A 15,831-nucleotide genomic window follows, 5' to 3' on the forward strand; every position below is an offset into this window, starting at 1 on the left:
ATGTCTCGACAGGCCCTTCAGTGGAACTGTCTGACATATAGTAAATGTTAGAGGTGATTAAAGAGAGAAGGAAGGGGCAATAGTAGGTATAGAATTGATCCAGATCTGTCTGTGGGTAACATCTAGGAGGATCGTAAAGTATTTAATTTCAGGTGGAATTCAGATTCACTTTTTAAACTCTGTATGTAACATCAGACTCTATAACAAAGTACAACCAAGTCCTGGGCACTCAAAACAATAGTCAATACAGGAACTTATATCCTTAAGTGTAAGTCCATAGACAAGGGTCCATTAAATAACAATTCCAGAGGAGTTGATCCAAATTTCTTTTACTTTTCTTTGTGTTGTGATTTAGTCAGCATAGAGCAACCTGCCGACACGTGTTTCGTCAGGGTGTTAATCAACCATTGACTCTTCAGGGCTGGAACAGATACAAAAGTAAACATGAGCAACCTTGAAGGGGACCAACTCACAGTGGAATCGGACTCCTTTCGTATGGTGACATTTGTGCATATCACCCATTAAACGTGGAAACCCTAAACACATTATCAAAACCAGCAATATGTGAAAAGGTGTAGGTGAAACAGAAACACAGAGGAGACATCTGTGCGTAAACTTAAATCTGACCTGTAGAGATGCCGATATCTAAAAATTGGTGTGTTTGGTGATATTTTGAACTATTCAGTGAAGGTATCTATATCAAAGTGGTGACGTATGTGGTGACTTGTAGTGATAAAATGCAAATTAATACACAGAAAACTTAAAGACATTGTTGAAATGGTCACCAGGCTTAAACAAGGGGGGAGTTAATGTAATATGATATGTGTCTGTCTTATTTTTGAGACCGATGAAAGTAATTATAACCGACCAGGAGCCTACTAGTAGTAAGGTTACTGGACATTATGAGATCCCATAGTAGGGGCTGGTAGAGTGGAAAGTGGCAACAAATAAAGATAAAGGTAGTGCACGTAAAGTACCTGAGCTGGTGTGAGCAAGATGGAATGGTCTAAAAGGAAGATGTAGAAAGAAACATACCTATTAGTGCTATGACGAAGTGTGATTGGAAAAAAACGTGTGAAGTGCACCCAACGCAACTGAGTTCTCTTGAGACTGCTCTTCCAATCACCCCCATTTGGAGGGATGTTGGGAAACTTCTGGGGCACTGTCTGTACTTCTTCAGACAGGTTTCCATGCTAACACATTCCATGAGAAACAACACTTGACATACTTCAGCATACCTATGATAGTACACTGTAGCGCAACCCTCAGCCCTCAAGCTTTGGGACAAACGCAAATACTCAAGGGAACCAGAAGGAGCTTAGGCACCAAGTGATGATTAAAGTGCTTCTTCTGTCATGGTGCAGGGAGGGGTGGTTTCCTCTCTGATAGAACTTTAAAGTTGTAGAGTCAAAGGAAGTAACCTGTCCTTTTTACCTTTATTTCAGGAGGAGGATACTCTGAAGAAATTTAACCAGCTCCTACTTGATATCAAGATGAAAGAAGAGGAAGGTCCCGCACCACAGGACATTGGCGAACGGATGAAAAGACTACAGCAGCAGCTCATTGCTCAATACTTCTTGGAAAAGGACATACCCATCTGGTGTCATGCGAGCTTGGATAAGGCCTTTGACTATGACAACTTGTCGCTGACTGAACACCTGAATCTCCTTCAGGCAACAGTCCAAGTGACACTGAAGGGTGCTGGACTAGAGATGATGAACATTCTGCAGCATAAGGAGGAACTAGATGGTAAATCCAGCTACCTTATACGCATCCTGGATATACTCTACAAAACAAACAAAACCTTAGCTGGGAAACTATCAAGAGTAGTGTTTGCCAAGCTTTCCAGCGACAGCCAAGACCTACTTGGACACATATTATTCAGTGGAACATGGACCCCAATCCAGTCAGTTCTATTTGCTCTCAAGGTGCAGGAGAGCAAAGTTTCATTAGAGAAAGTGAAATCAATCCTCCAACGCGTACAGACGTACCAGATTGATATAAATATGACCATTGCATCATTGAAGGAGCAGGATCCTGAGCTGCATCTACAGAAACATGTAAAGAATGAGAAAGACAAGGACCTCAAAACCATACTAGCGGAAATGAGGAAAAACCATTATCCTGAAAAGGTTCTTTCTATCCTCGAACAAGTGCTCAGTGAAGTTGGCAATCGACTTCCAGCATATCAAACCCTAGATCTGGATGAAAATATGAAGAAAGAAGGTATAGCCATGACCAGATCAATGGACTTTGAAAATCCTGATATTGAGACACTTGTGAAAATGTTGATTGGTTTGTGTGTGGCTGTTCAGGACACTACAACTATTGTAAATCAGTCGGGGGAAAAGATTGAGGGATATTTTCCACGCATGACTCAACTCGCATCTCTGTTGACTCTTCTCATTTCTAAAGACCCTGCATGCAATGGTTGTCTTTTGGAGATCTTTACTGGAGAGGGTAAATCTTCCATCGTGGCCATGCTCGCCCTTGTTCATGCCATCCGAGGGAAGAAGGTTGATGTTATCACAAGTTCACCAGTACTTGCCCGTCGAGATCAAGAGGAATGGAGCAAGCTCTACAAGATGTTTGATGTGTCTTGTAGCGTTGTGCCACCACCAGGGTTAGATGAATGTACTGACTCAAGAGAAATTGATAAGGCAATTAAAAAGGCGTATGCAGCTGATATTGTGTACGGCACTGTCGGAAACTTTGCTGCTGACATTCTAAAACAAGAGTTTGAAAAACGCAAAACCAGAGGAGACCGGACCTTTGACATATCCATTGTGGATGAAGTGGACTATATGACCTTAGACAGCGGCGTCCAAGTCACATACCTTTCACATGCTGCAACAGGAATGCGGCACTTAGAACAACTGCTGGCAGCCATCTGGGCAAAGATGTGCACTTGCCAACGTATCCAGGAGGCCAAAACTGGTGACATTCTTTGGGCCACAGGAACACAATACTTTCACAAAGTTGCTGCAACAGCAGTCATGGGGCCAAACACATCCGAGCATTTCTCCCCTCTCGACATTCTATTGCCGGGACTGCAGCTGGGGTTCTTCACTGAAGAGGATGTAAAGAAGATTCAGTCCACTCTGGATAAGTCTGATCAGCCAGACACGGAACAACCACAAGACTCTTCAATCAAAGAACTCATGGATAAACTTGAACCTGAGCAGCAAAGAAATCTCTTATCTATATTTCAGAAAGTCTTTGAAGATGCTGTTGTTTTTGAATATTATGAGATGAAGGATGGTAAAGCATCTGCATTTGAGATGAGTTGCACATTGGATAACTCCTCATTGGACAAAATAGCCACATCTGATCATGACAAGGTCCAAATTCTTCTCCTGAAAAATGGCCGTGCCTGTGAGTTGATGAGCCAAAAGGCTTTGGTGGCAGGAGCCGTCAGTGAACTGGAATCCAGAGTCAGGTACTCCGATACCTACCAGCCACCAGATAAACAAGAGAATAAGGATGAGAACTTTATTCTCCTGCCAGCCTACCTGAAGGAATACACACAGAACAGGGTGAAGACCCTGGTGGAAAATGCATTGAAGGCGCTCACAATGGTAAAGGATCGAGAGTACATGATAGAATCAGCCACAGACACAGGACATGTGAAGCCCACCACACCCATCCACGAATACCACAACATCATCCCAGTGGACTTCAAAGCCACCGGTGTGCTTGAGAAGAACAAGCGCTGGGGTGACGGCTTACAGCAGTTCCTGGAGATGAAGCACCAGCTGGCGATCTCACCACTGTCAAATGTCACCAACTTCATGTCAAATTTCCATTTCCTTCAGCGATACACTAAAGGTACAGGCATGTTCGGGGTCTCGGGAACCCTAGGGGATGAGGCAGAGGTTGAGTTTCTTAAAAAACACTACAAGGTGTCTTGCTATATTATGCCTACTCACCGCCATACGAAAAAAACGGAACTGCCCATTCTCCAGGTCGAAGGAGGACGTGATCCATGGATCAAAAGCATTTGTGAGCACGTAAAGGAGCGCACAAGTTCAAATCCGTGGGGCAGAGGTCAAGCGACTTTAGTTGTCTGTGAAGATATGATAATATCAGAAAGGCTGCAAAAAGATTTGATAGAATTTAAGGTTTGCAATCCAGATAAAATAACTATGTACACCAGAAGTGATAAGCACAATATTGAAAAGAGAATCTTTGCTCCAGGAGATGTCATCATTGCCACAAACCTCGGAGGAAGAGGCACGGATGTAAAAATCACTAAAGACGTCAATGAAAGTGGAGGGCTCTTTGTGATTCTCACCCATTTCCCTACGAACATGAGAGTCGAAAAACAAATATTCGGTAGAACCTCTCGCAAAGGAAACCCAGGGATGGTCCAGATGATATTAAACTACACAGATCTGTCACCATCGTATCAGGGTCAACCCATCGAGGTGATGAGACAGCTCAGAGCAGATTATGAAAAGAAGCGAATTGCAGACATGGAAAACGATGAGCTCTTGGAAGTACAGATGCGAGAGGAACTCTTTGAGAACTTTTGTGGAAATCTAAATCTTTTCCAAGGTCATTATAATAAGGAGGAAAAACGAGATATCTATATGGCTTCCGATTTGCTGATGCGTGATGACACCATTGACTACTCAAAGACAAAGTTAGACTACCGCCCGGCTCTGAATGCGTTAAAGGAGAGCTGGGCCCTTTGGCTCACACTACATGAAAAAGACATTGAAGACCATAAAGATATCAATCAGCTAAAGACAGACCTTGGCCAAGTGATTCAGAAAAGGGCAGACAGCCTCCTGCGAGGGGAATCAGATAACTTCTACGACTTCATCAAACAGGCTATGGATCGCATGTACCTCCACACTCAGAATAAAGGATCGGATTATGGGGCGCTATCATTCTGGCAGAAAGCTGAGAAGACGGATCGAGTGTACCGTGCCGTCTCGCTATACAATCAGGCCTACATTACAATCAATTTGGGACAGGCAGGCTACATGCAGAAGGCAATGGATCTCTTGAAAGAATCAAAGAAAATGATTGAAATCTATGTATCGGAAGTGTCAAACACCATTGTTTACTGCCAGATGTCCTGCTTAGCCAAGTTTGAACCTCACAACAAAGACGATCCCAACTTCACAAAACAAATGCAGACGCGCAAGAGTCTATTCAAGTCCTGGATCGATTACATTGATAAGACTGTAGCAAAGCTAACTGAGCTTCAAAAGAGCAAAAGCAACGCTATCACCAAGGACCAGGCTGTCTTCTCTTTGTCAACGGATTGTGGCCTCATCACCACTGATGAGATGACTGTGCTGTATGACTACGGCCTGTCCTTTGTGTTTGAAGTGGAGAAGAAGCCAGAATTCTGCATTGATGCTCTGATCTGCTTTATTCTTGGAGCTCTGCAGGTTCTCGCTGGGATTCTTGTCTGTGTTCTCACCTGTGGGACGGCTAGTCAGTTCGGAATGGGTCTGATTTCTGAGGGTGTGTCGGACATGATATCAGGGATCGAAGGGATGATAAAAGGCACCTTTGACTGGGCAGAATGGGCAATATCCAAAGCCATTAGTATTGGGCTATCACTCATAACTGCAGGATTCAGCACCATCAAAAAAGTAGCTGAAACTGTCATCAAAGTCTCAAAAAGCCTGATAACTGGAGCCAAAACCTTTGCATCTGTCGCTGATGATATAATTCGTTCAGGTAAAGCTCTAATTTCTACGGTTGCTACTTCAGCAAAATCAACAGCCTCTGCCGTGACTAAAGAGTCTCTAGCAAGGTCCATCAAGACGCTCGCCTCCAATTCTGCTTTGAAAAAAAATTTTGTGCACGCAGCAAAGTATGCTGGTCAAGAGATCGCCAAACAAGGGTCCCTAAAAGGCCTGGAATACGGCATGGACAAAGGGCTTGAAGCCGTCTTCAAAGCTATCTTTGAGAAAGCATTCAAAGACATGATCTCAAAATCAGTCAAGGGAGATCAATCTTTGAACGAGATGATGGTCAAGTTTGTAATAGTCAATGGGGTTCCAGAAAAAGCTCTTCAGACCGAAACCCCAACTACCTTCCAGGTGAGAGCAGCCCACAGAGAGATCATGAAGAATGTAATGGCAGGGGTTTGCCAATCTGCAGTCGCCGATGTTAACGATGACTTCGACGCAATGAGTAAGATGTTTACTTACCTCCAGACCATGGAAAATGGTATTCTCGAAATTCTGGAGAAAGCCAAGGTGAAAGGAGCCATCCAGAAAGGCTTCAAGCTCAGTGTTGAGATTGGTAAAAGCACTGTTGAGTTTGTGCAGATGATAAATTCTGCCCCGACTCAAGGCATGATTGAAACAAGAGTCATACCTTTTATGGTTAAGAAGTGTGGTGAGCTTTCATCTGTAGCTGAATATAAGGAAGATGGACGCCACAATTTCCCTGATGTACAGACAGTGAAAACTGAATTATTAGATACGGTAGCCCAATTATTAAATGATGAATTGCTTAGTGTATTCACAAATCGATTAACAACTTTGATAAACAATCCTATCCGCAGAGAAATTAATCAACATGTTGGTAAAACCATCGACAATATCCTGGGGAGAAACAAGACTGAGCGCTTCTTCATAGAACAAAAGCACAAAAGAAAGATGAAGAAGACGCCAGACGATGGAGAAAAGCTTAAACTAACGGAGGCGGAGCAGAAGGAGGTGAACGACTATGTGAAGAAAATGGAGGACACAAGCTGCCCGGCCACAGAGCTGGACCTGAACATCCTGACAAAGAGTGACCTTCTGGAAGGAAAAGGCATCAAGGTCATCATGGTGGACGAGAATCAGAAGAACATCTCCACGGAGGTCTACCCGGGCAAGGACTCCACAGCTGGCGTCATCACCCTCCAGCTGCAGAGAGTAAAGGACAGTGATGAAAGGTAAGGCACCAAACATCTGTAATTTATTCATTCATATTTCGGTGTTGGGATTATTTTTTCACAATTGATACAAAAAGGTCTCGAAATGAGACTGTGGCAAAGGTCATATTTCATGAATCAGTTTGAGATGTCCCATAGACCGCCCCAGTGATCCTGGTTTATGCGACGCCTCAGGGGTCTCCCAGAATCCAACTGTCTCCCTCCTGGAGGTGGATGCAGACATACCCACCACCCCCTCCATTGCAACACATCCTGTGGGATTCTCCATAGGGATATGTTATGTGTATTTGTAAAGCGCACTATCACCCGCAATGTATCCTGACTCTGGGCAGGTGTGTGTGCATTGCCCTGCCTATGATAGTTTGGTTAATTGAAAAGCCAAGTCTTTTCAGTATCATACCCCGACATTCTGAAAGATGTGGTCCAAGTCTCTCTCATTAAGGAGATAGAGAACAGATCGTAAATTAATGAAGATTTTATGTGGGTGGATTTTGAAAGCTAAACTTTAGGGCTTAAACAATTAGTGGTGCTTGGAGATTTGAATGTCCATTTGGACCACGCATCAGGACAAGAAGACAATGTTCTCTTAGAAATCATGAACTCTCTGACATTGGAAAAACTGGTCTTCGGCCCTACTCGCCAAGCCGGACATACTCTTGACCAGGTTTTTTTCTAATTTGGACCTGGCGGTATCACAACCTACCTCTCTTCCATGGATGGACCACTTACCTTGCACGGCTCCAGACCAGCCTTAAGTCACTGTCGAAAGACAATGCTTCATCCTCCTGCCGGGCTTTCCGTAAGTCACAGATAGACGCTATTAATCATGCTCTTACTATGTACATTCCAGTCCTGACTGATGGCGTGGAAGAGGATACCGCACACCTAGACAGCTGGATTTGTGAGACTGTTAACTCACTGGTCCTCATTAAAATGAAATCTCAGGCCAGATTGTACCCGTCGGCTCCTTAGTTCAATGGCAAGCCTAGCGCATGGAAGAAACATTGCAAGCAGCTTGAGAGAGCATGGAGACGCAAGTATCACCCTGATGATAACGCTCAATACAAGTGCGCACTGAAGCAGTATCAGGGGAAGGTGCACCTAGCTAAAAAGAGCTTCTATGACACTAGGATTCAGCAAGCTGACAATAAAGGAAAGGAAATCTTTAAAATTGTCGATTTATTCCTTCGCACCATTGTCACATCTAGAGTTTGCACCCCTACGGCTGACTGGTGTGACAAACTAGATACTTTATTCCGTGAAAAAATTAAGACCATTCTAAATAGCTTCAAAATAGTGCACATACTCCCTACCTACAGAGCCCAGAGTGTAGGGAACCTGCGTCTCCTCTCAGGTATTTATCCTAAGACGCATTCTCTCCTGTCTCTCTCTCTTTCTCTCTCTGCACTAAAGAGCTTCCCCTTGACCCCTGTACAATTACAGTGTTAAAGATGGTGGCACCTTCCATCAATGCTACTGTGAACTACATATTTAACACCTTGATGGCAACAGGTGTGGTCCCACTAGCTTAGAAAAAGATTAAAGTGCTCCCGATGCATAAAAAACAGCAGTGGACCCTAAGCAAGCAGTAAACTATAGGCCCAGTTCCCTTCTTCCTGCTCTCTCCAAGATCCTGGAGAAGGAAGTTCATTGCCAACTTTCCAGTTACCTGGAAGACAATGAAATACTCCACCCCAGCCAATCCGGTTTCCGCCCTCACTTTAGCATGGAGACTGCACTTCTTGAAGTGGTGGAGCATGTTCGGAGCACTCTAGGCACTGGGGGCATAGCCATGCTTATATTGCTGTTCCTTACAGCTGCTTTTGACACCGTGCCCCACCTTAAGCTGCGTGAGCACCTTTATAAGATAGGGATCAGACATTCGGCCTTAAACTGGTTATCATAATTTCTGGACAAATGGACTCAGGAAGTATGGCTGCCGCCCCACACCTCACAAGCCAACCCCCTGTCTGTGGGCGTTCCACAGGGCTCAGCTCTCAGTCCCACCCTGTTCAATTTATATCTGATGCACTTAGCAACTCTCGCAGAGTCCTTAGGCACAAAAGTCATCTGTTATGCAGATGGCACGCACCTTTTTTTTGCTTGTGAGAAGGGTAAGAACTTAGATGGGAATCTGATCTCACGATGTCTCACCAAGCTGTTTCACTGGCTGGATTTGCACCATCTGAGGTGCAACTCAGATAAAACAGAGCTCGTGTCCATCGGAGATGTCCCTCACAATTTTATGGAAACCTGCTGGCCGAGCGATGTGCCGCACCCTGATTCCCCACAAAACTGCGTAAAGAACTTAGGGATCAAAATTGACAGCTGCCTCTACTTCCAACCTCAGACTCAATCCCGAGTTGGATCCTGGTTCAACGTGCTTCGCATGTTAAAAAAATGTCTACCTTTCTATCTGAGTCTGATGGTAGAACGGTAGTGCAGGCCCTGATTACGTTGAGACTCGACTTTGGGAATGCTTTGTACCTTGGTCTCTCAGACTATCTTCTTAACAGACTGCGATTGGTGCAGAACTCAAGTGGTGAGACTGCCACCTAGGTCCCACATGACCCCTCACTTGAGGGCCCTTCATTGGCTCCCGGTAAAAAAGAGGGTGGTCTTTAAGGCTATGGTCCATATGCACAAGGCCTAGCACAAGACAGCCATGTCATATCTCAGACAGAGGATCAGCGCATATATTCCACCACGCACCCTTCGCTCTGCCTCAGCGTACCTTGCAAGAGTGCCCCGCATCAATTGCCTCAGAAGAAGTGGGAGGTCCTTTTGCTATCTGGGACCACTCTATTGGAATAAACTCCAACTAGACCTTCATCTAGCACGCAGCCTGGATATCTTCAAGAGGAAACTAAAACCCTTGCTCTTTAACAGCTAATCCAGTTGCCTGGTTTGTCTCCCACTGCCTAGGGCTGGGACACTCTGCAGAGTAGCTGTGCGCTTTACAAAACAGTATAACATAACATTTATTATATAGTAGCAATGTCATTACTCGTTTGCTCCAAGGTGACAGCCAAACAACCCATATCAATCCTTTCCCTCCAAGCACTCACTATGATACCAGCAACTTAAATTAATTTGTTTTATTTTACAGTGCACCATAAAATCAAAATACTTAAGCAGAAATAAATCTTGCCAACAATACTGCTTTCAGCTATTCCCCTTCATTATTATAGGTGATCAAGAGGCATTTGTTGAAGTCAGTCTGGTCTGGTTGTAGGTTGAAGTTGCTATAAATGGTGGTGATTTTGTTGTTGAGGAATTGAGAGAGATTGTTGTTGAGGTCCTGTGAGGGGGTGATCGAGAAGGAAGTGTAAAAAGAGGAAGGTTGTTGCAGAAAAGAAGAAAGAGAAGTGCAGAAAGAGACAATAGAAGTGAAGAAAGAGGCAAGAGAAGTACAGAAAGAGGAAAGAGAAGCACAGAAAGAGGCAAGAGAGGTGCAGAAAGAGGCAAGAGAAGTGCAGAAAGAGGCAAGAGAAGCACAAAAAGAAGAAAGCTACAGAAAGAAGCAAGAGAAATGTAGAAAGAGGAAAGTAAAGTACAGTAAGAAGACAAAAGGTGCAGAAAGAAGCAAGAAAATGACAGAAAGAAACAAAAGAGGTGCAGAAAGAAGCAAGGGAATTGCAGAAAGAAGAGAGTGAGGTGCAGAAAGAAGCATGTGAGGTACAGAAAGAGGCAAGAGAACTGCAGAAACAAGGAAGAAAGATGTAGAAATAGGAAGAAATGTGCAGAAAGAGGAAGAAAGGCACAGAAAGAAGCAAGAAAAGTACAGAAAGAAACAAGAAAAGTACAGAAAGGAGTGAAAGGGGTGCAGAAAGAAACAATTGAGGTGCATAAAGAAGCAAGAGAGGTACAGAGAGAGGCAATGGAAGTACAGAAAAAAGTGAGAGAAGTGCAGAAATGAGAAGAAAATGTGCCAAAAGAAGAAAGGTGCAGAAAGAGGAATAGAGGCGCAGAAAGAAGCAGAAGTGCAGAAAGAAACAAGAAAAGTACAGAAAGAAGCAAAAGAGGTGCAGAAAGAAGAGTGAGGTGCAGAAAGAGACATGAAAGGTGCGGAAATAAGCAATTGAGGTGTAGAAAGAAACAATTAAAGTGCAGAAAGAAGCAAGATAGATGTAGAAAGAGGCAAGAGAGGTGCAGAAAGAGGAAGAGAGGTGCAGAAAGAGAAAGAGAGGTGCAGAAATAAGCCAGAGAGTTGCAGAAAGAAGCCAGAGAGTTGTAGAAAGAAGCAAAAGAGTTACAGAAAGAAACAGGTGAGGTGCAGAAAAAGGCAAGAAGGGTGCCTAAAGAAGCAAGAGAAGTGTGCAAAGAGGATGACTGGTACAGAAAGAAGAAGGAGAAGTGCAGAAAGAAGCAATAGAAGTACAGACAGAGGCAATAGAAGTACAGAAAGAGGCAATAGAAGTACAGAAAGAGGCAAGAGAAGTACAGAAAGAGGCAAGAGAAGTACATAAAGAAGCAAGAGAGGTGCACAAAGAGGCAGAGAAGGCCAGAAAGAGGAAGAAAGATGCAGAAAGAAGCAGAAGTTCAGAAAAAGCAAGAGATGTGCAAAAAGAAGCAAGGGAATTATAGAAAGAAGCAAGAGAGATACAGAAAGAAACAAGAGAGATGCAGAAAGAAGCATGAGATGCAGAATGAAGAGAGTGGGGTACAGAAAGAAACAATTGAGGTACAGAAAGAAGCAAGAGAAATGCAGAAAGAGGCAGAAGTACAGAAAGAGGATGAAAGGTGCATGAAAGAAGCAAGAGAAGTTCAGAAAGAGGCTATAGACGTATAGAAAGAAGCAAGAGAGGTGCAGAAAGAGGCAAGAGAGGTACAGACAGAAGCAAGTGAGGTGCAGAAAGAGGCAAGAGAGCTACGGACAGAAGCAAGAGAGATGCAGAAAGAGGCAACAGAAGTGCAGAAAGAGGCAAGAGAAGTGTGGAAAAAGGCAAGAGAAGTACAGATAGAGACAATAGATGTGCAGAAAGAAGAAAGAGAAGTCCAGAAAGAGGGAATAGAAGTGCAGAAATAGGCAAGGGAAGTGCAGAAAGCATCAAGGGAAGTACAGAAAGAAGCAAGAGAAGTGCAGAAAGAAGTAAGAGAGGTACAGAAAGAGGAAGAAAGATACAGAAAGAGACAAAAGAAGTACAGAAAGAGGAAGAAAGTGGCAGAAATAATAAAGAGAGTTGCAGAAAGAGGCAAGAGAAGTACAGAAACAAGCAAGAGAAATGCATAAAGAGGAAGAAAGATGCAGAAAGAGGAAGAAAGGCACAGTAAGAAAGAAGAAAAGTACAGAAAAAAGCAAGAGAGGTGCAGAATCATGGCACTTCAGCCAAGATTCCACTGTTCACAGATATTCTTGTACAAGTGCTCTAATAAGTTTATATTTTTCCAGTGGGTCAAGTTGGACAGACAAAATCAAGAATCGTGTCAAAGGAAAAGAAGCTTTATACAGAGGACAATTCAGCTTGGTACCTGCTGATGGGTCTGTGATTCCAGACCAGTCTAAAGTGAGGAACTCCCTTTACCATGCTCTGACACTGGCCAAAGGGATCCAGGGAGAACAGGATATCACAAAGGCAGCTGAAGAGTTGAAAAAGAAGGTGCACAAGGAGGTAATGTAACTTCAAAAAGTATTTAATAGTATTGATCTATCTTCTCAGAAACAGGATTGGGTTGTGGCCTTAGAGTGTTAAACGTTTAATGATTTCCTTCTATGTCAGTGTCTAATTAACTGTTCCTTTAGTGGACTTTGTGGTCTCACCATTCTCTGAAATGCTTATTCCCAATGTTATATGGTGAGCATGAGTTACAGTTCTGCATGTTCTGCTACAGGCAAAGTACCTGGCCCTTCTGGTGTCAGAGTGTGAGTGAGCCTAGGGGAAGTTAAAGTTTCCACCCACCCCTATGAGCACCACAGTCTTCTTTCAGATATATGTGTGTAGGGCAATCTTTTATTAGGGAGTGCCTCAGCAGAAGGACTGTGACCCCGTTTGGAGTGTCCCACGATCTTTCGACTTTGGTAACAACCAGACGTCCTATTGAATCAATCCTCTCTATCTCCACTAATATTCATCAATTATTTTAGGTAGTTTTACAGTATCATTTATTTTCTCATCAGTTTAAAAATCAGAATGAATAGCCTCCTGCTCATGCATACTAATGATATTATCTTCTAGGGGTACACAAAGAAGCAGGCAGTTTTGCCCACAAGATGAATACTGGCGACTGTAATTCATTCGCTACAGTTCACGCAGCAATGTGAGCTCCCATTTCCTTCTAGGCGCTCATTCCATATCATCATTACTTCTCCTAATGAATGAGTGAAAAGTGGACAGGATTTAGATGTCCCCCATCATCTTCTATAGGCAACCATTAGATCGTCTGATGCCATGGATGAGAAACTTTTCTGCAAGAGGAGTTTAGGCCGAGCCCCCCTCTCCTGTCAACTCCTTTGTTGATCTAGCTCTCCTGTCATCTTTTATTGACTCCAGCCCTCCCTTTCCCATCACCTCTTCTGTTGACCTAGCCCCCTCTCCTGTCACCTCTTCTGTTGACCTAGCCCCCCTCTCCTGTCACCTCTTCTGTTGTCCTAGCCCCCCTCTGTTCACCTCTTCTGTTGACTCAGCCTGCCATCTTCTGTTGATCCAGCCTCTCCTCCTGTCACCTCATCTGTTGACCTAGCCACCCTCTACTCTCACCTCTTCTGTTGACCTAGCCCCCCTCTCCTGTCACCTCTTCTGTTGTCCTAGCCCCCCTCTGTTCACCTCTTCTGTTGACTCAGCCTGCCATCTTCTGTTGATCCAGCCTCTCCTTCTGTCACCTCATCTGTTGATCTAGCCCCCTCTCCTGTCACCTCTTCTGTGGTCCTAGCCCCCCTCTCCTGTCACCTCTTCTGTGGTCCTACCCCCCCTCTGTTCACCTCTTCTGTTGATCCAGCCTCTCCTCCTGTCACCTCATCTGTTGATCTAGCCACCCTCTACTCTCACCTCTTCTGTTCTCCTCGCTCTCCAGTCACCTCTTCTTTTGACATAGCTCCCCCTTTATCTTCTGTTGACCCAGCCCCCCCTCACCTCTTCTGTTTACCCAGCCCAGATCTCCTATTGCTTTTGTCCTCGTCTCTTTTGTACCTGTTTGGTTTTATTCTGTATTTCTCCTTCAGGGTGATGGTTCGGTCAGTCTGGAGAGCACTTCCTACCAGTCTCTATTGAGCTAGACCTGCCGGACATGTACATCGTCCTTGTTCCTTTAGTCCGCGATCCGCGAGTGGATCCAGGGTCCAGACTCCTTAGATTGAGGAACCTGTGCCTAAGTCTTCAGATGTGCCAGGTCTGGGATGAAGTGTTAGAAGGATAGCATTCCGAAGTAGTTTCTTCACACATGTGTCAGGCTGTACAGCAGAGGCTAGGTACCTGGAAATGAGGCTGTTGCTGGGCTGGGTGTACAGTACAAGCTACAAGCCTCTGACGCGAAGGGCGTGCCACAGTCGTGCTGCCTTTCCTTATGCTCCACTGATGAGGGAGCTCAAAACCTTGATGCCCCCAGGAAGGTTAGAATAAGAGATTGAAGCTATGTATCTACTCTCACCTAGATCTGGCGGAGGTCAAGTTCTACATGTCACTTGACTCCTGTCTCCTACTTGTTCCAACTTGTGGCAGGTGTCTGAGAACCTGGATCGATATGGACGCCTGGTGAAGCAGCAGCTGGAGTTTGAGAAGCTCTACACCACCGCAGGGAGGTACACAATCCAGGCAGCAGACGCACCTGCTGGGGGCATGGTGGAAGACATCGGACAAGGCACTTCCGGTGGCAACCGAAAGAATAGCGCCATATCCCAAGAAAAGAGCAAGAACTGCCTGAGCAGGATGAGCTCAGATGAACAAGACATCGTGTTGATGCACATGCTGGGCACCGCTGATGAGTATTCAAGGTGGGTGATGAAAGAATGATTTATCAAATAGATCCTTCATAGAAGATTGAGAACACGCGTGTGACTTTTCACATGTGTAGGGTGTTAGTGGGCATTGGTGTGCACCGCTGATGAGTATTCAAGGTGGGTGATGAAAGAATGATTTATCAAATAGATCCTTCATAGAAGATTGAGAACACGCGTGTGACTTTTCACATGTGTAGGGTGTTAGTGGGCAGTGGTGGGCACCGCTGATGAGTATTCAAGGTGGGTGATGAAAGAATGATTTATCAAATAGATCCTTCATAGAAGATTGAGAACACGCGTGTGACTTTTCACATGTGTAGGGTGTTAGTGGGCAGTGGTGGGCACCGCTGATGAGTATTCAAGGTGGGTGATGAAAGAATGATTGATCAGACAGATCCTTCATAGAATATTGAAAACACGCGTGTGACTTTTCACAGGTGTAGGGTGTTAGTGGGCAGTGGTGGGCACCGCTGATGAGTATTCAAGGTGTGTGATGAAAGAATGATTTATCAAATAGATCCTTCATAGAATATTGAAAACACGCGTGTGACTTTTCACATGTGTAGGGTGTTAGTGGGCATTGGTGGGCACCGCTGATGAGTATTCAAGGTGGGTGATGAAAGAATGATTTATCAAATAGATCCTTCATAGAATATTGAAAACACGCGTGTGACTTTTCACATGTGTAGGGTGTTACGGGGCAGTGGTGGGCACTGCTGATGAGTATTCAAGGTGGGTGATAAAAGAATGATTTATCAAATAGATCCTTCATAGACTATTGAAAACACGCGTGTGACTTTTCACATGTGTAGGGTGTTAGTGGGCAGTGGTGGGCACCGCTGATGAGTATTCAAGGTGGGTGATGAAAGAATGATTTATCAAATAGATCCTTCATAGAACATTGAGAACACGCGTGTGACTTTTCACATGTGTAGGGTGTTAGTGGGCAGTGGAAATAACCTTGTCTTCATGTCTGGGTCTGAAAGTG

The 15,831-nt window shown here is 44.4% G+C and overlaps 1 protein-coding gene across 1 annotated transcript in view; it reads left to right on the top strand.

Moving 5' to 3' along the window:
* The window catches only part of LOC144817672 (uncharacterized), a 207,389-nt gene that overhangs the window by 127,110 nt on the left and 64,448 nt on the right, over positions 1–15,831 (top strand). Inside the window, exons 6-8 of the mRNA XM_078674402.1 lie at positions 1,446–6,910; positions 12,303–12,522; positions 14,566–14,837. Of these exons, the coding sequence (XP_078530528.1) occupies positions 1,446–6,910; positions 12,303–12,522; positions 14,566–14,837 (5,957 nt within the window). The remainder of the gene's footprint in view (positions 1–1,445; positions 6,911–12,302; positions 12,523–14,565; positions 14,838–15,831) is intronic.

Source organism: Lissotriton helveticus, chromosome 2_1 (genome assembly GCF_964261635.1).
Source record: "Lissotriton helveticus chromosome 2_1, aLisHel1.1, whole genome shotgun sequence".
Classification (NCBI taxonomy): Eukaryota; Metazoa; Chordata; class Amphibia; order Caudata; family Salamandridae; genus Lissotriton; species Lissotriton helveticus.